The following is a 23,494-nucleotide window of genomic DNA, read 5'->3' as shown; positions in this document are numbered from 1 at the left end:
GCGGTGGCTCACGCCTGTAATCCCAGCACTTTGGGAGGCCGAGGCAGGGGGATCACGAGATCAGGAGATTGAGACCATCCTGGCTAACACGGTGAAACCCCGTCTCTACTAAAAATACAAAAAATTAGCCAGGCCTGGTGGTGGGCGCCTGTAGTCCCAGCTACTCGGGAGGCTGAGGCAGGAGAATGGCATGAACCCAGGAGGCGGAGCTTGCAGTGAGCCGAGATCGCACCACTGCACTCCAGCCTGGGCGACACAGCGAGACTCTGTCTCAAAAAAAAAAACAACAACAACAATTAAAAAAATACAGTTTTGGGGGAAGGTACCTGCAATGCTTTTAACTCACAAAGGACTCACAGTCACAATCAAGGAGAAGAAGACTGACAACCTGATGGGAAAATGAGCAAAAGAAACAAAGAGACATTTCAGAGCGAACCAGATAAACAAACAGCCTGCAAATGTATGAAAAGTGTTCATCCTTTTTGGTCATTTGGGGAATGGACGTTAAAACATAGTGAAATGCCGTGTATACACCTGCTGGAATGCTAAAATGAAAAAAAAAACAGAAAATATCCATTATTGGCACAGAAAGGGAGCCACTGGAATTCTCATTTACTGGTGGGAGTCAAAGTTGGCAGAGCCACTTTGGAACATGGCCAGTGTCTGCTGACGCTGAAAATATGCACACCTAAGACCCAGCAGTCCCACTCCTAGGCATCATCCGAGGGAAAGGCATGTCCATGTGTACAAAAGATAACTCACAGAAACAAGTGTCCCTAACAGCAAGATTCAGAGAGCCCCCAGAGGAAACAATGCAAATGCCTGTCCGTAAAGATTAGACCAATCAATTGTGTGGTGGCCAGACAGTGGAACATGACGCGGCGGTGAAAAGGAAGGAACTGTTGCTATATTCCCTGAAGCGGATGGATGTTGCAACATAAATGTCAGACATTTGTGTGTCAGACAGAATCTAGACACAAAAGAATATATTCCCTGTTTCCATTTATATAAAATTAAAAATAGACAAAGCTAGGCTGGGCATGGTGGCTCACACTTGTAATCCCAGCACTTTGGGAAGCCAAGGCGGGTGGATCATGAGGTCAGGAGATCGAGACCATCCTGGCTAACATGGTGAAAGCCCATCTCTACTAAAAATACAAAAAAAAAAAATTAGCCAGGCGTGGTGGCGGGCACCTGTAGTCCCATACTCAGGAGACTGAGGCAGGAGAATTGCTTGAACCTGGGAGGCAGAGCTTGCAGTGAGCCAAGATCAAGCCACTACAGTCCAGCCTGGGCGACAGAGTGAGACTCCATCTCAAAAAAAAAAAAAAAAAAAAAAAAAAAGACAAAGCTAAACTGTGTGGGAGAAGTCTGGATTATGGTTTCCTTTGGCGGGGGAGAGAGGACATAGTGATTGGGCGGTCACTGGAGGGACTTGTGGGGTGCTGGTAGTATTCTATTCTTGATCCAGTGATTATTTTGTGGGTATATTCTCTGTGGAAATTCATTGAACTGGATACTTATGATTTGTGCACATATCTGTATGTAGGTTATGCCTCAATTAAGAGTTTACTTAATAACATTATGTAGCCAATAACAAAGATAATAATTAGTTGACCAGTACACATCTGGTGTATTTCCAGGTGTCAAAAAATATGTGTGCTTTCTTGGCAAAGCCAGACTCATACCTTTCTCTGAAATTCAGCTGCTTGTGCATTCCTCTGTTTGCATTATATTTTTCTCAAGAAAACTGGTTAACCAATGTAGATTACTGACTTAAGTTCTGACCCATTTTCTTATTGCCAAAGATTTGGTATCAGCTGATGACTACCCTAACAAAAAAGATTCGGTCATTTCCACTTCTGACGGTGACTAGAAAAAGCAAACTGTTTTTCCTCTGTTCTCACCCCATAACAGTCAACACAGAAGACTTCCGTGACCAACAGTCAGTGGTGGGGGCAGTGTCGAGTGGGGCGAGGGGGCCCCCACACACGAAGTAAGCAAGCAGTTCTGCGGCAGATGCCAACTGGGTGTCCCTCAATTCAATTCAGTTCCAACGCTGTCTACCTGGAAATGGCATCAGGTCCCCCAGGGTGAGGGCTCAGTCCCACAAGACTGTCTCCACGTCCAATGCCCGGCGCAAGCCCAAGTGTTCAACCCATGCTTCTGACCAACTGGCTATGAGTCAGGGTGCCCACCGCCCCCTCCTTAGGTTTGGTTAATTTGCTACAGCAGCTCACACAACTCTGAGATTTTTATTTATTTATTTATTTTTTTTTTTGAGATGGAGTCTTGTTCTGTCGCCCAGGCTGGAGTGCAATGGCGCTATCTCGGCTCACTGCCACCTCCACCTCCCTGGTTCAAGCAATTCCCCTGCCTCAGCCTCCCAAGTAACTGGGATTACAGGCACCTGCCACCACACCCGGCTAATTTTTTTTGTATTTTTAATAGAGACAGGGTTTCACCATGTTGGCCAGACTGGTCTCAAACTCCTGACCTCAGGTGATCCGCCCGCCTCGGCCTCCCAAAGTGCTGGGATTATAGGCATGAGCCACCGCACCCGGCCTGAGATTTATTATGAAGGATATTGCAAAGGATACAGATGAAGAGACGTGTCAGAAAAAGGAAAATTCAAAAGAAAATTTTAACAGTGGCCCATGATGACTGTAGTCAGGCACATGAATAATAAATCCTAGGCCTATAAATAAAGCTGACCTCTTGCCTGTATGACTGGAGTTTACGTAGTTCACTGACAGGCACTAGTCGTAAACCCATTTATCAGAGGTAGAACAAAGACAGGATGGAATTGGTCAACCCCTACCAGACCCTAAGTTGCCTAGCCTTTCTCCCACCCCACACAAGGGCACGTTTACCTTATCGTATGGGTAGCGTCACTGAGCACCAATCAGAATCACAAGAATGGAAAGCTGCTTCCCTGCCTCGCCTCCGCTGCTCCCCCTTTCCGTGCCACATGCATCCCCCTGTTGGAAAATGTATGTCTACTGTGCCTCATGCAGCCTCCTTTGAGGCACGTTCTCCGTCTATATGGAGTCTGTGTTCTGGGCCTAAGTCTTCCAACTTGGCTCAGAATAAATCCAGCCAGGTGTGGTGACTCACGTAGGTAATCCCAGCACTTTAGGAGGCCAAGGTGGGAGGATGGCTTAAGCCCAGGGATTTGAAACCAGCCTGGCCAACCTAACAAGACCCTGGCTCTACAAAAGAAACATTTCAAAATTAGCCAGGCTTGGTGGCACGTACCTGTAGTCCCAGTTTCTGGGAAGGCTGAGGCAAGACAATTGCTTGAGCCCAGGAGGTTGACGCTGCAGTGAGCTAGGATCGCACCACTGCACACTCCAGCTTGGGCAACAGAGTGAGAGCACCTCAAAAAGAAGAAAATAATAAAATAAATAAATAAATGAAAAAACAGAAGAAACCCAGCCATGCTTCTCTAGTTCCAATGCCTGTTATTTCTCTTTTTGGTTGACAGATGCGTAGGGCAAGGCATGTGAGAAGCAGCTTGGAGTTCAGTGCCCTCCCCTACCGGTACCTCTACGTGTTTAGCTATCCCCGAAGTATCCCAGTCCCAATCTTTTGGGTTTTTATGGAGGCTTCATTACGTGGGCATGACTGATTAAACTGTTGGCCATGGGCGATCAACTTAACCTTCAGCCCCTCTCCGCTCCCTGGAGGCTGGGGGGTGAGGCTGAAAGTCCCAGGCCTCTAGTCCTGCCTTGGTCCTTCTGGTGACCAGCCCCATCCTGGAGCTACCTGGGGGCTGCCCGCCTTCACCCACCTCTTTAGCATATGAAAGACACCACTGTGAAGATTCTGAGGATTCTAGGAGTTGTAGGCCAGGAAGCCCGGAAAAAAACCAAATACACTTTTCACAATATGGCAGATAGCTTTAATTCATCCTGAAGAGAGGAAACTCCCCTGTCATCAGCTCTTTGTTTTTCATCTTCCCCCCTTAGTGCTGTTGGATTGTGCTGATGCTTCTGGGGGCTGAGGATCCTTTGTCAGAAATGAAATAGCTCATATTTTATGTGGGACCTTGCTTTTAGAGGGCTACTGTGGATAGATAGCAAGCATTTATGAATTGATCCCATTTTAAATTTTTTATTTATATTTAATTTTTTTTGAGATAGCCTCACTCTGTCACCCAGGGTGGAGTGCAGTGGCACCATCTCGGCTCACTGCAACCTCCACCTCCCAGGTTTAAGCAATTCTCCTGCCTTAGCCTCCTGTGTAGCTGGGATTACAGTCACCCGCCACCATGCCTGGCTAATTTTTATATTTTTAATTCACCACGTTGGCCAGGCTGGTCTCGAACTCCTCCTGACCTCAGGTGATCCACCCACCTCGGCCTCCCAAAGTGCTGGGATTACAGGCATGAGCCACTGCGCCCAGCCTGTATTTATTTATTTATTTATTTTCAGACAGAGTTTTGCTCTGTTGCGCAGGCTGGAGTGCAATGGCACAATCTCAGCTCACCGCAACCTCCGCCTCCTGGGTTCAAGTGATTTTCCTGCCTCAGCCTCCCGAGTAGCTGGGATTACAGCCATGCGCCACCATGTCTGGCTAATTTTGTGTTTTTAGTAGAGACAGGGTTTCTCCATGTTGGTCAGGCTGGTCTCGCACTCCCAACCTCAGGTGATCCACCCGCCTTAGCCTCCCAAAGTGCTGGGATTACAGGCGTGAGCCACCACGCCCAGCAGTAATTTTTATTTATTTTAAAAAAAAAATTGTTTAGGGACAGGGTCTCACTGTGTTGCCCAGGCTGGACTTGAACTCCCGGGCTCAAGCGATCCTCCCACCTCAGCCTCCCTAGTAGCTGGGATTACAGATACTGACCATCAAGCCGGACTTCATGCCAATTTTTTAAATGCAGAAGACTTTTAACATAGAAAAGTTAAGAAAACAGAGGTTGCCCTGCCGCTCATGAGCTAGCACTGAAATGCTTTCATTTAATACTCGTCTGTTGAGTAATCTGCTGAGATTATATGCGCAAACCTCCGTGCCCATCAAGTTCCAGAATTTCTAATCCTAATGTCAAGACCTGTAAAGCTACAGTAATCAAGACAATACGGTGTTAGTATTGTTAAAAGAAAAACTTTAGGGAAACTAAATTTAACAGAGTTTAATTGAGCAAGAGTGATTGAAGAATTGGGCAGCCCCCAGGACCGAAATAGGTTCAAAGCAACTCCAGGGCTGCACCGTGGTTGGATTTATGGACAGAAAAAGGGAAGTGAGGTACAGGAAAGGGAAGTGAGGTACAGAACCAGCTGGATGGGTGAAGCTCGGCCTTTGCCTCACTGAACACGGTTTGCACTGTTGGCCACCTGTGATTGGGTGAAACTCAGCCGCTGGGATTGGCTGAGACTCAGCTCCTTGGTACAAGAGTCGGTTACAGTCTGTCACACATCCATTTAGGTGACAGTTCACTGTGTATGGAGAAACCTTTAGGCCGAACTTAAAATATATAAGGAAGCAGTTTAGTCTAAATTTAATTTAACAGCATAAAGACAGACAAATGGATTGATGGAACAGAATAGTGCCCAGAAATAGACCCACACATTTACAATCAATAGATTTTCCATAAAGGTGCCAAGACAGTTCAGTGGGGGAAAGGATAATCTTTTAAACAATCGACGATGGAACAATTGGATATCCATATGCAAAAAAAAAAAAATGAACTCCAACTCTTATTTTCTGCCATTTTCAAAGATTTACTTGAAGTGGACCATCTAAGTGTAAGAACTAAAACTATAAAGCTTCTAGAGGAACATGTACGAGAAAATCTTAGTGACCTTGGGATTCTTAAATCTGACACAAAAAGCACAAACTATAATAGGAAAAAATCAATAAATTTGATCTTACCAAAATTTGAAACTTTTAATCTTCAAAAGACGTTGTTATAACAATGTCAAGGGAAGTCACAGACTAGGAGGAAATATTTGCAAAATGTATGTCTGGCAAGCCTTGTATCGAGAATTATTATTATTATTTTTTTTTCTGTAGCACAGGCTGGAGGGCAGTAGTGTAGTCTCGGCTCACTGCAGCCTCTGCTTCCCGGACTCAAGCAATCCTCCCACCTCTGCCTCCCAAGTAGCTGGGACTACAGGTGCTCACCACCACACCTGGCTACTTTTTGTATTTTTAGTAGAGATGGGGTTTCACCATGTTGCCTAGGCTAGTCTTGAACTCCTGAGCTGAAGCCATCTGGCTCAGCCTCCCAAAGTGCTGGGATTACAGGCATGAGCCACTGTGCCCGGCCTAGAATTTTTTTTAAACCCTTATACTTGATAACATGAAGACAGCCCAAGCCGGGCGTGGTGGTTTGTGCCTATAATCCCAGCACTTTGGGAGGCTGATGCAGATCGCTTGAGCTCAGGAGTTCGAGACCAGCCTGGCCAACATGGTGAAACCCCATCTCTATTAAAAATACAAAAATTAGCTGGGCATTGTGGCCCACGCCTGTAATCTCAGCTACTTAGGAGGCTGAGGCACAAGAATCTCTTGAACCCAGGAGGTGGAGGTTGCAGTGAGCCGAGATGGCGCCATTGCACACCAGCCTGGGCAACAGAGCAAGACTCCGTCTCAAAAAAAATTAAAAAAAATTTTTTTAAAAAGCCCAGTTTTTTTAATGGACTAAAGATTTGAACAAAACACTTCACAAAAGAAGATACACGGTTGGCTAATAAGCCCATGAAAAGATGCTCAACGTCACTAGTCATCAGGGAATGCAAATTAAAACCACAATGAGAAGCTCCTACACTCCTGCTAGAATGCCTAAACTTTTCCAAGACTGACCATGTCAAGTGTTTGTGAGTATGAAAAGGAGCTGGGACTACCATAGGCTGCCGGTAGGGCCATCTTTTTTTTTCTTTTTCCTTTTTTTTCTTTTTTCAGACGGAGTCTCACTCTGTCACACAGTCTGGAGTGCGGTGGTGCGATCTCCGCTCACTGCAACCTCCGCCTCCTGGATTCAAGTGATTCTCCTGCCTCAGCCTCCCGAGTAGCTGGATTACAGGCACCTGCCACCATGCCTGGCTAATTTTTTGTATTTTTAGTAGAGACGGGGTTTCACTATGTTGGCCAAGCTGGTCTTGAATTCCTGATCTCGTGATCCACCCACCTCGCCTTCCCAAAGTGCTGGGATGACAGGCGTGTGGCGTGATCTTGGCTCACTGCAACCTCCACCTCCTGGGTTCAAGCGATTCTCCTGCCTCAGCCTCCCAAGTAGCTGGGACTACAAGCACATGCCACCATGCTCAGCTAATTTTTGTATCTTAGTAGAGACAAGGTTTCACTACGTAGTTGAAGCTGGTCTTGAACTCCTGATCTCAAATGATCCACCCGCCTCGGCCTCCCAAAGTGCTGGGATTACAGGCATGAGCCACCGCACCCAGCCAGGACCATCTTAGAACAGCCTGGCAGTTTCTGAAAAAGTTCAGTTTTTGCAGTAATTTCAGTTCTGAGTATTTACAGGTCTAGGAGATGTGAAAGCATATGTTCACACAATTTATGTGCACAGATGTTCTAGCAACTTTATTTGTAAGAGCCAATATATACTCTGCAATTCTACTTATATAAAATTCTAGAAAGATGCAAACTAATCTATGTTTTCCTGGCAATAGGAGTAGGGTAGAAAGAAGGGGAAGGGATTGAGAGGCACCAGGAAACTTTGGGGTAATGGATATGTTCGTTATCTTGATGGTGGTGTCGGTGTCACTGGCCTATACAGCTGTCAGAACTCACCAAATGATGTACTTTAAACATGTGCTTTTCATTGTATGTCAGTTATACCCCAGTAAAGCTTAAAAACAGTTTTATAGAAAAGGAAATGTAAGCACAGCTCAGCTTTGAGTAGCACAGATAGTCAAATAATGTAACTATGGAATTTTAAAATCAAAATATAATTATATTGGGGCAATGGAAAGTATGTGCAATTTGGGTGTGGGGGTTAGGAGAAAATCCTCATCTTCCACAGTGGGAATTCAGTAGATAAAGTCTAAGACTGAAAAAAATTCGGAAGGATCAACATAGGCATATTAGGTTGCAGTGAGCCAAGATCACACTACTGCACTCCAGTCTGGGCAACAAGAGCAAAACTCCATCTCAAAAAAAAAAAAAAATATATATATATATATATATATATATATATATATATATATATAAAATCAGAGCCTCCAAGTCTCACCCCAAGTCTGCCCAGCTGATGAGGGGGCTCCGTGCCCATCTCCAGGACCAAACCAGAACAGATGCCCAGATGAGAGGGCTGGGGGGCAGTCCTCCATAAGATCATGTGCCCAGGAAAAAGTCTTCACGTTTCTAAGTGGAACCCTTTTACGAGCACCAGGCAGCTTTTGCTTTGAGGAGCTCTAGTGGTTAGTCTCTTGGGGATCCGAAGATTGGAACTTAGATGCTTAAAGCCTGCGTGAATTGAAGGATGCCCGCACTTTTTGTATCTCTCTAATAAGAGCCCCATATGAAGGATAGTTAAGAAAATGTCATGCTTCAAAGATAATCTGCATTGTTTCCTCCTAGCCACGTGAGAAACACAGTCCTGGTGACCTATTAAGTCTCTTTCTCTTCTTCCTTTTCCAGGTGGTCACTTCTTTCATCGAAACTCCTTGTCCCCTCGGAGTCTGGTGTATGAAAGTGAATTCTCCACCATCGAACCTTCTTTGGACATGTATGATGAGAACAAAACCTGAATTTTAAACATGGGCTGGCTGTTGGGGTCACTGCTTTTGTGATTTGATTTCTGATCACCTTTCTTATTTTGTATTCTCCTGTCAGCATCCGTTTTGGAAGAATGGCAGCACTTTCCAAGCACAGGTTGGGGTTCAGGGTTAATTTGCAAAGTTCCCCCAAGGTGAGGCTTTGAGGACAGTAGCATTGCCCAGGTGAGCCTTGTGGTATTGAAAACCCGCCCAAGCTGATCATTGAAGGTGGGCGCCCAGCAAGCCTGGCTGTTTCCAGAGAAGAGGCCGGGCCCAGGATTAATGTTGCATTGCAGACGCATCTCTGAACAATCACACGCTGTTCTGCGCCAGGGAAGCTGGGGTTTTTAACATCCTTTTGTGGTCCCTGCTTACGATGCATACTGCCCTGTGGGAGAAGCTTCCTACCCGCGTGGAGTACAGGTGCTGCTCCCTGACCTGGCTCTGGATGTTCCCCTCTCGCTTATTCTACTTCCTGCTGAAGGGCCCCTTCTAAAGGGGGTTGAGAGAAGGCCTTGCCTTTGTATCTCCTCTGAGACTCTGACCACCCACTTCCTGCCAGGGCAGGGCCGTGGGAGACGCAGGCCGTGGGGCCGGGTCTGTGTGCGGGGCCAGGCAGCCGTCTGCGTCACTGTTTTCCAGCCTCCGTGTTGAGCATGACGTAAAGTGACAAGTGTTTAAGTCAGCACGAAAACACTGAAGGCCCCTCCGTCCCTGCAGCCTGTGAACACGTCTACTCGGCCACCCGTCAGTATAGGGAGTGTGTGTATAGGGAGGTGGCACCCGGGAGCCCAGCCCAGCAGTGTCTCTGGGCACAGTGATTTCAAGGGGGATGGCCAGCAGTTGTGAAAGACAGGATGATCTGGAATGTCTCATTGGGAAGACCAAACCCCCTTCTCGCTGCAGATACCAGATAAGCACCCATCTTCAGTGTCCACTGTGCAGCCCAGTCCTCTCCATCAGCCCCAGCACAGCATGAAGAAGGCACATGAGCACCGGCCGACAGGCTTACAGGACAGGGTGCAGCAGCCAGCATCCCAGGCATCAGGGACATGTGGGATCTTCCCACACACCTGGGGTGACATCGAATTAACATGATGAGAAAATTGCATCTTACCGCTAATCCCAGTACAGAACCACTATGGGCAAATTTATAAAACTAATCTGCACACCCTCTTTGCAAAAGGACACACCTGAGTTGAGTCTGCCTCTCCTCATTGGCATGAGCTTTGTGGGGGCGTGAGGCGCACGGACCCTTGCTGTGAGAACAGGAACCGCAGTCTTCACATGCCCAGGGTCAGGTCCGACAGCAAACGAAGCAGACGCGTGAATCCCCTGCCCTGTTCTCACTGACTGTGGAATATACGTTTGAAGTGAACACTTGCCATTTTTCCACGTGCAGCTTCTCCTAAAGTGTCTTTTCTCCTAACGCGTCAATAACGCCTCAGACACAGGTGTGCCTGAAGGAAACCTGCAGAGCCCCGGATGGGGACAGGCTTCAGGAGCATTGTCAGAGAGCAGGCAGCAGCATTTCGTTTTCGCTCATTTGAGGCTAGAATGGTGCAGATTTTAAAGGTCTTAGCAGCTTTTGTGTTTTACCTTTTACCAAGGGCTTTGGGGTATTTTTTGTTTTTGTTTTTCTTTATGATAGTCTTCGTACTATAAAAATATTTTCAGTGAGCAACTTCAAGATAGCATCGTTCAGAAAAGCAGGTTTCCCCATTGGGCTCTCAGAGAGAGGGTGAGTCTGCAGGAAGCTGGAGCCCATTTGCTGGAGGTTCCAGACACGCGCCTGCATTTGTATGTGTTTGACCCACCTGAAAGGTAGGAGAGCTCAGTTCGGATCGTTGCCGTGTTGTCTATACCACCTCCTTTTTTCCCAAACCAAAACGCAGATCCTGATGTAGCATTTTCTCCTGATTTGAGGTCTTACCAAGGTGTATACGTTAAATTCCACTCAAGACAGTTTCTTTACTGAAAAGGTATGAAATTACTTGAGAAGAAGTACAAATTTCAGGCCCCTAGAATCTGCCTATTAATATAACATTTGAATTTCTGGGAAATCTGGGGCACACATTCACGGTAGAATAACAAGGAGGCATTGCTTGCAGGGGAGCGTACTCAGAACAGTGCTGTGGATCCTGGCTTGACACCCTTTTCTGGAAAATTGGGGTCACTCTCTGGCTCAGCTACAGAATGGCCTGTCTTTGTCAGGAGGGACACTAACTTCTCATTAAGGCCATGCTCTTCAGGAACAGAGAGGATGATTTGGTTTTTGGTTTCGGGTTTTTATTTTTATTTTTGTTTTTGTTTTGAGACAGTCTCACTCTGTCACCCAGGCTGAAGGGCAGTGGCGCAACCTCGGCTCACTGTAGCCTCCACCTCCTGGGCTCAAGTGATCCTCCCACCTCAGCCCACCGAGTAGCTGGGACCACAGGCACGTGCCACCACGCCCAGCTAATTTTTGGATTTTCTGTAGAGATATGGGACTTTGCCGTGTTGCCCAGGCTGGTCTTGAATTCCTGGGCTCAAGCAATCCGCCCCCACCTCGGCCTCCCAAAGTTCCGGGATTCCAGTTCTGAGCCACCATGCCCAGCCAAGAATGGCATTTTTTTTTTTAATCCCAAATAACAGCCTCTTTACTAGCTGCTATGCTGGGGGAAATCCCTGCTAAGTTGGGACCCTGGCAGGAAGTGGCCGGGGCTGCTTGTCCAGTGAGCATTGTGAGGACACACATCGCCACATGGGCAGCGCTGCCCTGAGGCGCTTGGGGAGCAGCGTTCCGCCTGCTGCAGGTGTGATGGGGTGCGGAGAGTGAGTGCCTCCGTGGCTGCAAGTCTTGCCACCAGCAGCGGTTATTAGGAAATGTATGATAACCTCAGTCATTGTTGAGGGGGGAAGTGTTTGAAGTAAGGAAGAGGCTGAGGAGTCAGCTATTTACACCACACACCCGCCCCCCTGCCTCCAGGGGACTGCTGTGAGCTGGGCCTGTGCCCGGGTGAGGAGAACCATGGGCCTGTGTGGCAGGATCAGCAAGTCTAGGGCCAGGGCAGCCATCAGCATCCTCTGGGAGTTGGTTGTGACTATTGAAATGCAAATGCTTCCGCTTTGGTGATTTTTTTTTTTTTTTTTTTTTTTTTTGAGACGGAGTCTCGCTCTGTCACCCAGGCTGGAGTGCAGTGGCGCGATCTTGGCTCACTGCAACCTCCGCCTCCCGGGTTCACACCATCCTCCTGCCTCAGCCTCCCGAGCAGCTGGGACTACAGGCACCTGCCACGACGCCCAGCTAATTTTTTGTATTTTTAGTAGAGATGGGGTTTTACCGTGTTAGCCAGGATGGTCTCGATCTCCTGACCTCGTGATCCGCCTGCCTTGGCCTCCCAAAGTGCTGGAATTACAGACGTGAGCCACCGCGCCCGGCCAAGCTTTGGTGACTTTTAACATCCTAAGGGAGGAGTAACCCCTCTTTCCTGTTAATCCAGAGGGAGGGGAGGGAAGGCCAGATAGCCAGGGCTTCCAGCGCAGGAGGCAGAGCTTGGCAGCCACTGGTGGTGATAAGCACGTCTGCCCAGGGCTGCCTGCCTCTGCCCTCCTCTTGGGAAGACAAGCTCTGCCCCCAGCTAAAAACTCCTCACAACCCTGATGAGCCTTGCTTTTGCAGAGAGGCCCCAGCTCCCAGCTCCCCTGGTGGTCCTCAGGCCTGGCTGCGAGGCACATTCACGAGGCACTGCCTTGAGCACTGAGGTCTGGCACCTGCCGGCTTCCCTGATGCAGCAACAGCCCCAGCTGCCAGTTAGTCTGATGATATTTGGAAAAGTATTTTTAAAAACGAGATTACTGAATTTTACAAGCTTGACATTTTCTATTGGCTTTATAAGCTCTTCTCATGTTTTTATTACCCTCACATCCAATCCATTCGAGCTACATGCTAAATCAAATTGGTATTTTATATTTTTATTTTTTTAGAGACAGGATCTCGCTCTGTCACCCAGGCAGGAGTGCAGTGGCACAGTCATGGCTCGCTGCAGCCTTGACCTCGCCTCAGCCTCCCCAGTAGCTGGGACCACAGGCTCATGCCACCCACGCCCGGCTGAAGCTAGTTTTAACTGAAGAAAACTCAAAGTGTTCTCTCGCTGTTAACCTTTATTATTGAGGCATTGGCTCTGCTATAGGAAAACAAGGAGGTGACGTTAATGTCAGTGGTTGACATTAACCACTGGCAAGTGACAGTGTGGCTCCTTGACAAGTGGTTGCTGCTCATAAATGTCATGAAACAAAAACACTGGTTTTAGAGAAGTGGGATTCTACAGTTAATATTGCCAGCAAACTTTTATTAAGCTCTCACTCTGTGCCAAACACATGCTTGAAGTTGGGGTGAATCTGTGACCATTAAGATGTTGGCTGTTCATAGGCACCTTATCAAGCAACTGGGGTGTGAGAGCGAATGATAAGAGGGTGAATCTGGATGAGGAGGGACTTCCAGGGCACAGGTGGAGGAGAGGCATTGCAGCCATAGAGAGGCCCAAGGGAACAGTCAAGACAAGGCGGGGACAGTGGCCAGGAGGCGAGGGCAGCACTTCCTGGGCAGGGAAGGCTTGCCAGGGAGACCAGACTCCTGTCTCTGTTTGGAAAGAAAAGGAACCGCACTGGGGGTCAGGGAGGCTAGGCACGGCACCGGCCTGGGATGCCAGTCCTGCCTGAGGGCCCAAGGCAAAGGGGAAGCATTCACAGACCCCACACCAGGCTCCGACGCCAAGTGGAAGAAGAGGGAGATAGAAGCAGAAGCCTGGGCTTCCAGGCCTGGTGCCTGGGCGGGTGTTGATGGGACCCAGGGAGAGTCCTGTGGGGATACTTTGGGTCTGGGCTGGCAGGGGCTCTGGAAGGAGAGGCATGGAGGTGCGAACCTGGTGCCCAGGTGGAGGTGCAGTGGGGGTGAGGTGGCCAGGCTGCAGACCCCTGCATCAGAATGCCTGCGAAGCTGTGGGTTTTTTGTTTGTTTGTTTGTTTTATTTCGAGACAGGGTGTCACTCTGTCGCCCAGACCGGAGTGCAGTAGCGCCGTCTCGGCTCACTGCAAGCTCCGCCTCCCAGGATCAAGTGATTCTCCTGCCTCAGCCTCCCGAGTAGCTGGATTTACAGATGCATGCCACCACGCCCGGCTAATTTTTTGTATTTTTAGTAGAAACGAGGTTTCACCACGTTGGCCAGGCTGGTCTCAAACTCCTGACCTCAAATGATCCACCTGCCTCGTCCTCCCAAAGTGCTGGAATTACAGGTGTGAGCCGCACCAGCCTGTTTTTTAATTTTTTTTAGAGACAGGGTCTCACTCTGTTGCCCAGACTGGAGTGCAGTGGTGTCATCTCGGCTCACTGCAGCCTCGACTTCCAGCGCTAAAGCAATCCCCCCACCTCTGCCTCCCGAGTAACCGGGACTACACACGCGTGCCACTACACCCAGCTAATTTCTAAAAATTATTTTACAGACGGAGCTTCTCCGTGTTGCCCAGGCTAGCCTCAAACCCCTGGGCTCCAGTGACCCTCCCGCCTTAGCGTCTCAAAGTGCTGGGATTACAGGCATGAGCCACCACGCCCGGTCAGAAGCTGTGTTTTTAAGTGGACATGCCATCTTGTCCTGCTGAAGTATCTCCATGTAATCACAATATCTATGGCACCCAAATCTCCTCCTTCCTCCTCCCTCCACCAAAACACCCCCACAGGCATGATACCCTCCCATGCGCTGGAGGCAGAATCTCCCAAGGGGAGCTGGCCAGGAGAGGTGTCCCTGAGTTCAGATGGAGGTGGAAGCCAGAGTGGGGCTGGGACCGCCCAGTGACATGAGGATGGGGCTTGGGATAAAGCCCTGGGGACACTGACATTTAAAGTGTGGACAGAAGGAGCTACTGAAGGCAACGGATTTAGAAAAGCAATTGAGTATGATTTCCTTCTTCAAGAAAGGCTGTCCAACTAGCTCTCACTTCCTCTCGTGTGTTCAGTGTCACCCGGAAGCAGAGTTTAATGTGACTAAAGTCAACATTGGCTCACACTGTCACGGAGTGTGGGAAGATGAGTGAGGACTCATCGCAGGGCGATACCCACAGCTTAAAACAGGCACCTTCCCCTCCCAGGTCTGGTTAGGGCAGTTGTTACATATGAGGGGCATGGAGTTTTGTCTTGTATTTTGGCCTTGTTGGTAAAGCATTCCAAAGCTTCGACACACACTCCTTTCAGCCCATTAGGAAAGGCTGTTGATTGTAATATTCACACAGCTCCCTGGGCTATGGTTAAGAGCCTTGCAGAAGGACTGGGAGAAGCCCTGTGTATTTGAAGTATTGTAGCATCAGAAAAAAACACCGGAAGAAGGCAGGTGGGGACAAGGTGCCTATGTCTGCTCCTTGGATTCCTTTCCTTATTGTCCGAGGCAACTACAGGGAAAGCAAAGCGTGAGCCCCCAAATCCACACCTGGGAGGAACGTTCCCCTTTGCGAGGCATGGGACTGGCTGGCCCTGTGTCTCACGGGGGAGGCAACTACAGGGAAAGCAAAGCGTGAGCCCCCAAATCCACATCTGGGAGGAACGTTCCCCTTTGCGAGGCATGGGACTGGCTGGCCCTGTGTCTCATGGGGGCTCTGAGTTTTGGGGTCACACTAGCCTCCTGAGGCCTGGCTGAGAGGGCTGGGTTGGGGGTCAGGAGGCCCCCTGTAGCCACGAAGCTCCTCTGGGGCATTGTTAAAGGTTCACCCTCTTTTTTGTGGGTATCCTGGAAGATCTCAAGAAACTGAGCTTGGAAGAAGAGAGGCCGAGAGGGTCTCCCGCCGCCTGCGTTCTCCGCAGCTGTGGCCCCACAGCCTCCAGTGACCACGGAGGGGAAGGTGCCACCCGCCTTGGCTGCTGAAAGGGTGATGCTCTTATGCCTGAGTCTTGGCTCCTGTGGTCCTGCAGAGACCCTGTGGGGGCCGCCCGGTCGTCACCTGCACTCATCTTGGGTTTTCCTTCCTTTTCCACCCTAAGCTCAAGGTATTTTTTTCCTGTTTTCTTCACTCTAACTTGGGGAAGAAGGAAGATCCTTTACGGAAAAGAAAAAAAAAGCACCTTTGAACGTCCTGCAACTTGAGTTTTAAGCTTTCAGAAGGATTCGGTGCTGCTGGCCCGCTCAGACCCCCGCCTGGGCTGTGGAGTTCCTCCCGTTGGCCCCGCCTCCCTGTACCACCAAAGCTCTAGGCGGCCCAGCCACCCCTGTGAAAGCGGCGCCCGTAGCCAGACGCCAAGGCTGCCGTCCCGAGCCGAGGGTGGCACCTTGCCCAGCGCACGTGCATTCTCCTGTGGGAACTCGGGGGGCATGTGGTGAGCAGGCTCCTGTCAGTTGAGGCGGAGGCTCCCGGCCCATCTTTGCTCTCCTCAGGCTGCCCAGCTCCTGGCGGCACATGGTGGCCTGGCAAGGCTGACTTGGCCTCCTCAGTTCCCCACCCATCCGCGGATCATCGCCTTCCCTCGCCGCCTCTCTCTACAGCCACCGACATCTGCGGAGCGTCACAGACTGGTTCTGAGCTGTGGTTTACAAATTTAACCCAACACAGAGTGAATTCAAATTTGCTTTTGGAACAGCCTTTATCTCCAATTAAGTGCAAGTATATTTACACTACGTGATATTAAAGGACTTCTCCAGTGACTGGGAGGTACTGAACCAAAACGTTTGTAAAGAAACGGTGGGGTGAGGTGGTTAGGTAGAATATACCGTCCTGGCCATTTCTCTTCCTTCAGGCGAGTAAGCGCTCCTTCAGCAGAAAGGCTGCGGATTGCTGGCTGTGCTCTGTGGACTGGGCCAGTAGGTGTGGCCCAGGTCCAGGTCCTGGCACCTCTGCTGAGTGCCCAGCCTGAGATGACACGTGCCATCCTGGAGAGAAGCAGAGAGGGTGCTGTCTCCAGGCGTTCTCCAGACAGCGTGGGCCTGGCTTGCTGAGCCAGCTGCAGGAGGGGATCTCCTGACTGGGGCTTGGGACCAGATCTGCTGCAGAGAGGCAATAACTCTGTCTAAAAAGAAAACTTGTCCCGTGTGATTACAAAAACAGGAAAAGGCTCCAAGCTAGGAAATGAGATTTGAGGTATGGAGAACATTCTCACCTGATGGAAGCATCCTGTTCCTGTACAGGAGGAGGAGCTGGTGCAAGCCCTAGGCCACATATGTCACAGTTGTTTTGGACCCTCCGTAGCTTTTATACTCATAAAATATTAAAGTTGCCCCTTTCATATTTGGGTCATTGAAAGAGCCCACCGTACTCTAGGTTCCTGCTCACTATGCACAACATCTCAGAAGATGGCGTACAAAACTATTTTTCTAACTATAGCACAGGTAATGTGGGGGTGGGGAGGCTTGGGATATACCTAAATGTGGCAAATGATTTATCTTCCACCTTGAGGGATGAAAAGGAAACTATGCACTTGAATTTTAATTAAAATTTTAATTTAATTCATTGGATAGCTTGTGCCAGAAAGAACAGTCAATATTCAAGAAGCAAAACTGACGATTAGCTCAGTTTCGGGCCTCCCTGTCGGGGGAGTTTTCTTGTCTGGAACGCAAACACCTACAAGTAGAGTGTGAGCTGGTTCTTGACAATCAGATCTCATCAACCCTTTGAAATGTTCTGGGCAGCACAGCTCCTCGGTCTGCATGGTTGGTGTAAGTATAATCAAGTAGTGAAATTGTATGGTATATACCTATATGCCAACAGTGTACACCTGTATGTGCAGAATTTGCTAATATAACCATTTCAATAAAAACCTATTGAAAAAGCTGATTTGACCACATGGAGTATTGTTGGTGGTGACGTGTATCACTGAGGACTCTCTTGGTTACAAATGACAGAAAACCCAGCCAAAACTGGCTAACACAAAAGGGGAATGTCATGGCTCCCAAAAGCCAAAATGCCCAGGGGTGCCTATGTCAGGCTTGGTGTGATTTCACCCTCAAATGCTGACACCAAGACACATGGCAACTTTGCTCCTCATTGGGAACCCCATCTCCAGGCTCAGGGTGGCAGTAGCTCCATCAACACAAGAGCCAGTCCCCAGGAGGTGGCCCAGGTCAGGACGGTATTTCCCTGGCCCAACTGACTTGGTTGGAGGCACATGGCCATCACCAGCCAGCCCCTGTGATCACAGATAGAATGCACCGATGGCCTCAGCTGGCATGGGCTCCACCTCCACAGCCCAGGAGTCCATGTGTCTTCACCTGACAGACAAGAGCTGTGCGTTCTAAGGCACGGTTCCCACTGCAGAAAAACAAACGACACTGCACAGACGGGAGAAGTGAATGCTGGGGGCAAAGGCAGCACGTGTCTGACACGTGTGGAAAAGCGCTGGAGCCAGAGGCCGGGCGCAGTGGCTCACGCCTGTAATCCCAGCACTTTGGGAGGCCGAGGCGGGCAGATCACTTGAGGTCAGGAGTTCGAGACCATCCTGGCCAACATGGTGAAACCTCCTCTCTACTAAAAATACTAAAATTAGCCAGGCATGGTGGCACGCACCTGTACTCCCAGCTACTTGGGAGGCTGAGGCAGGAGAATCGCTTGAACTTGGGAGGCAGAGGCTGCAGTGAGCCAGGATCATGCCACTGCACTCCAGCCTGGGTGACAGAGTGAAACTCCGTCTCAAAAATAAAAAAATAAAAAAAATTTTTAAATGGGCAAAGGACATTTCTCCAAATAGACATTTCTCCAAATAAAATATACAAATAACCCAAAAGCCCATCATCAGTCATCAGGGAAATGGAAATCCAAACCACAGCGAGATACCATTTCCCACCCTCTAGAAATGAGCATCAAAAAAAAAAAAGACAATAACAAGTGTTGACAAGATATGGAAAAACTAGAACTCTTTTTTTTTTTTTTTTTTGAGACGGAGTCTCACTCTGCTGCCCAAGCTGAAGTTGCAGTGGCGTGATTTCGGCTCACTGCAACCTCCACCTCCCGGGTTCAAGCAATTCTCCTGCCTCAGCCTCCCGAGTAGCTGGGACAAGCATATGCCACCACATCCGGCTAATTTTTGTATTTTTAGTAGAGACGGGGTTTCACTGTGTTAGCCAGGATGGTCTTGATCTCCTAACCTTGTGATCTGCCCACCTCGGCCTCCCAAAGTGCTGGGATTACAGGCGTGAGCCGCCGCGCCCGGCCTAGAACTCTTATACCCAGCTGGTGGGCATGTGGAATGCTACAGCTGCTTTGGAGCGCAGTGTGGTCACTGCTTAAAAAGTTAAACATAGCTGTACCACATGACCCAACAATACCACTCCTCAATATATGCCCAAGAGAATTAAAAACACATATTCACACAAAGACTTGTACACATGTTCATGGCAGCATTATTATAATAGACAAGAGGGGTAAACAATCCAAATATCCATCCAAATGAATAAAATGCGGTGCATCCATACCATGGGGTACTATTCAGCCATAAGGAGGAATGAAGCATCAATACATGCTACAACGTGGGTGAACCTCGAACACATGATGGGAAGTGAAAGAAGACAGACACAAAAGACCACATATTGTAAGGTTCCATTTATATGAAGAAATGGCTAGAATGGGAAAAATGTACAGAGACAAAATAGATTGATGGTTGCCAGGGCAAAGCCGGGGGGAAGTGGGGAATGGCAGCTAATGGATAAGGGGTTTCTTTTGACTTGATAAAAATGTTCTGGAATTAGTGATGATGGATGCCCAGCCTAGTGAATATACTAAAAACCACTACGTTTTGCACTTTAAAAGAGTGAACGTTACAGAATGTGACATATCTCAGAAAATCAAAAAGAAGTAAGCTTAGCACGCACATACTAAGTGATCGATAAATGTTTGTTCTTTTTCTTCTTATAAAAAATCATTCTCGAGGAGTGGTCTCCAGGTCAGCAGCATCAACATCACCTAGGAACGAGTTAGCGGTGCAAACACCCTGGGAGGGAGGGGGCAGCAACCTGTGTGGCTGTTTTTTGTTTTGTTTTGTTTTCAGATGGAGTCTTGCTATATTGCCCTGGCTGATTTTGAACTCCTGGCCTCAAGTGATCCCACCACCTCAGCCTCCCAAGTGGCTGGGACTACAGCAGCCTGTTTGAATCAGCCTTCCAGGTGATCCTAATGTATACCCAATTTGAGAACCACTGGAATTAAGGAACAAGACGACTCTTTACCTCCTCTCAGGGTGTTAAAAAGTGCAGTTCTTCCAAATTCTTTCCCTCTAGAGAGCACAATGACAATATTAGTTCAAACTTCCAAGGTGTTGAAGAAAGCCCGCCTCTGCATCTTGAAAGCTGATTCCTATATCCAGCAACATTGAAGAAGACTGCAGATCACTCTGGGTGTCAACTGCGTGTACCTACATCCATCGCACCAAGATTCTTGAGTGCCAATCACAGAAACCCACCTGGAAGTCAGGTCCAGCTCCAAGGATGGTTTAACTGCCCCCTTCCCTTTGCCCTCTAGCCAGACCCTGGTGAGGGTTCCAGCCAGCAGGGTGACCCGACATCCCAGTCGACCCCGGACAGGCCCCAGGCCCGTTGTCCCAGGTGGAGTTGACAGCCCCCTCATGCAGAAGGCCGTGTGTGGACTGGCGCTGCCCCTGCAGGCCAACACTGGGAGACCAGGGACCCGCATTCGCCTGCAGCCAGCCTCACGCTTGCGCAGAAGCCGCCACTGGGCCCAGGGCCAGTCCAGACCCCATCCCCAGGGCCGGCCAGCCTCTGTGACCCGTCTGTCAGGGGAGGGGCAGCACTGATTTCCAAGGATGCAGCCCGTATCAGGGCCTCCTGGCACCTGCCCTGCGCTGGAAGATTCTAGTCTCCCGGCCCCAGTGTCAGAATTCTGAGAACTGGCCGGGCGCGATGGTTCACTCCTGTAATCCCAGGACTTAGGAGGCCAATGTAGGCGGATCACCCGAGGTCAGGAGTTCGAGACCAGCCTGGCCAACATGGTGAAACCCCCGTCTCTACTAAAAATACAAAAAAATTAGCCGGGCGTGTTGGCGGGCGCCTGTAATCCCAGCTAAAGAGGCTGAGGCAGGAGAATCACTTGAACCCGGGAGGCAGAGGTTGCAGTGAGCTGAGATTGCGCCACTGCACTCCAGCCTGGGCGACACAGCAAGACTCTGTCGAAAAAAAAAAAAGAAAGCTGAGAATTAGGAGGAACTGCAAACCCTTTCCAGGCGCCCTTTGCAGTGCTAACACGCCCCGGGTTGCACGCGCAACCAGCCAAAAGCAGCCAAACTCTGCTTCTTGACATCCTTCTCTCACACTGCACAGCTTTCAAAACGCCAGACGCCCTGCTCTGCACAGCGGCTCCCCTGTCTGCGGACTGGGCCGTTCCGTTCTGGGCCCAGGCCGGAGGCCGCGGGCTGCACCGCTCCAGGAGGCCAGGCTGGCGCGCGCCCGAGGCCGGGGTGAGGGGGCGGCGCGGAACTCGGGCCGCGTGCGTGAGCGCCACACGCCCGCCAGGGGGCGCCGCCCGCCCGGCCCCGCCCCGCCCCGGCCGGCTCCGCCCGCTCCGCACGCTCCGCTCCGGGACGCCGACGGCGGCGGGCGCTTCCGCCTCGCGGGCCTCGGCCCGGTGCGAGCGGCTCCGCGATGTGGCTGAGCCCGGAGGAGGTGCTGGTGGCCAATGCGCTGTGGGTGACGGAGCGGGCCAACCCCTTCTTCGTGCTGCAGCGACGCCGGGGCCACGGCAAGGGCGGCGGCCTTACGGGTGAGAGGCGCGCGGGCGGCCGGGCCTGTGGGCTGGCGGCGGGGCTGGCGGCGGGCGGCGGGCGGGTCCGGTTCCGGCCCGGCCTCGGCGCGTCGCAGCGGACACGCAGGCCAGCGCGCGGCGGGGCGGGGGCGCGAGGCCAGGACCCGGGAGCCGGGCGCGGAGGGGCCGGGGCGGGGAGGCGAGGGGCTGGCGGGAGGCGAATGCGCCCTCGGCGGGCTCTCCTCAGGTCGGCTCGGGGCGGCCAAGTGGAGACCGGCGGCGGCTTCTGCCCGGATTCGGCGCCCGCGAGCCCCGGGGGCCGTGCAGCTTCCCGGGACTTCACCGCCGAAAGTTGGCGAGACCGCCCTGTCCTCATCCTCCACCTCAGTTTCCCCAGGTGCCTCTAAGGGGCCAAGTGACGCCAGCGCACGTTTTCTTTTGCCCTCTTCTTCGTGCCCATCTCACCAAAGTATCGCCCTTTTAGCAAGATCAGAGGTCCCTGGAGCTGGCCGCACCCCCATTCCCCCAGCTTCTCCTCCCCCACCTTTCCTGCTCCTGGCTGCTCTCAGAGCTGCGCACCCAAGGCTGTGGGTAGCGGCACAGGGTGTTCCTGCAAGCTCGCCAAGGTGGCCCTTTGTGGGCCCGGGTGCCACCATCACACAGGATGAAGCTGGACAGGCACCCTTGGAGTCGTGCGGCCTGTGGGATCCAGGGGAGGCCCACAGGCCACTCCCTCCGCAGGTGGTGTCCAGGGCCCCTCATGCTCCAGGGCCTGCGCCCAGCACTGCAGGAGCCCGGCTGGCTCAGGCTCAGTGCCTGTGCTCTTCGGGGCACCGACTGTTGCCCTACAGGATTGCGGTCCCATTGTTGCCAGGTCGTCCAGTTTATCAAGAGCATTTTCTGTGAATCATCCTGATTTTCAGTGTGAGCAGCTAATAGCCAGATGCAGACGGAGGCTTCTCCTGGGCCACGTTTCTTCATGTGGAAGAGACTGTTCTGTTCCCAGGAACACTCAGTGTTCCCTTCAGCTTCGGGTTCCCTCCCAGTGGGCTTCAAGGATCTCGGGCTCCTGTGCTGGACCCGCCTCCTAGATCCAGCTGTTCAGTCGGCAGCCCCTGTGGCCAACCTCGAAGCTACTGCAAGCCCGATGAAGAAAGCGAGGGACCGGCACCTTTTCTTCCGCCAGCGCGCCAGGGTGTCATCAGCGCGCCAGTGTGTCATATTCGCTGGTGTACTTGAAACACTTGTGCTGTGCTCGGCAGGCTTATGTGGGTCGTCTCATTGAACGGGCGGGTGCAGGTGCAGCCCGGTCTCTGTACACCTCCTTCCTGCGGGCTCTTCTCCTTTCCACCTCACTCTCCATGTCCCCTGGGACCGAGCTCCCAGGGTCCCCCCAAGGGAACCCTTCTTTGAACCCTCTCCCAATCTCTCCCCACTGCTAGGTTTGGTGTGTCCTGCTGTGCCCTCTGACAGGGCCTTCCCTGTGCCATCATGGGCATTGTGGCCTCCTGAGTACTGTCCTCCCTGAAGAGGAGCAGACAGGGATGTGGTTTTATTCAAGCCATCTATTAAAAACATGCCAACCTAGACTTTTCATTAAAGAATCTGAATAGCTAGCTTGGCCAACATGGCAAAACCCCGTCTCTACTAAAAATATAAAATTTATCCGGGCATGGTGGCACGCGCCTGTAATCCCAGCTACTCGGGAGGCTGAGGCACGAGAATCGCTTGAACCCAGGAGGTCAAGGTTGCAGTGAGCCGAGATGGCGCCATTGCACTCCACCTTGGGCGACAGAGCGAGACTATCTCAAAAAAATATTAATGGACTATGAAACAAAAGTGTTAAAGTTGAATAACAGCAATAAAAATTGTTCTGACATCAACAGGAAAAATGGTAATAAAATATTTTCAGATCATGTCAAAAGCAGCACTTCGTTAAAAGGAAGAAAAAATTTCAAGTAAAAACAATAAACAGGTTTTTAGATTGCTCGATAATTCAATTAGTGAATCAAACAATGATAAAAGCTATATATTTCCTGATTTGTCAGAAAAATAGTGACACTGAC

The 23,494-nt window shown here is 50.4% G+C and overlaps 2 protein-coding genes across 5 annotated transcripts in view; both read left to right on the top strand.

Moving 5' to 3' along the window:
• RNF130 (ring finger protein 130) overlaps positions 1-17,516 on the top strand; it is a 161,121-nt gene extending 143,605 nt beyond the window's left edge. The window contains exons 8-9 of the mRNA XM_009450321.5: positions 8,608-8,695; positions 8,803-17,516. Coding sequence (XP_009448596.3) covers positions 8,608-8,695; positions 8,803-8,890 — 176 coding nt within the window. The 3' untranslated portion in view covers positions 8,891-17,516. The remainder of the gene's footprint in view (positions 1-8,607; positions 8,696-8,802) is intronic.
• Positions 17,517-21,210: 3,694 nt separating this feature from the next.
• TBC1D9B (TBC1 domain family member 9B) overlaps positions 21,211-23,494 on the top strand; it is a 45,886-nt gene continuing 43,602 nt past the window's right edge. For all 4 annotated transcript variants that reach the window (XM_016954454.4, XM_016954453.4, XM_054684855.2 and 1 more), the window contains exon 1: positions 21,211-21,446. In XM_016954454.4, the coding sequence (XP_016809943.4) occupies positions 21,329-21,446 (118 nt within the window). In that variant the 5' untranslated portion in view covers positions 21,211-21,328. The remainder of the gene's footprint in view (positions 21,447-23,494) is intronic.

Source organism: Pan troglodytes, chromosome 4 (genome assembly GCF_028858775.2).
Source record: "Pan troglodytes isolate AG18354 chromosome 4, NHGRI_mPanTro3-v2.0_pri, whole genome shotgun sequence".
NCBI lineage: Eukaryota > Metazoa > Chordata > Mammalia > Primates > Hominidae > Pan > Pan troglodytes.
Note: the sequence above shows the minus strand (reverse complement) of the source record. Positions and strands in the feature narration are given on the sequence as shown.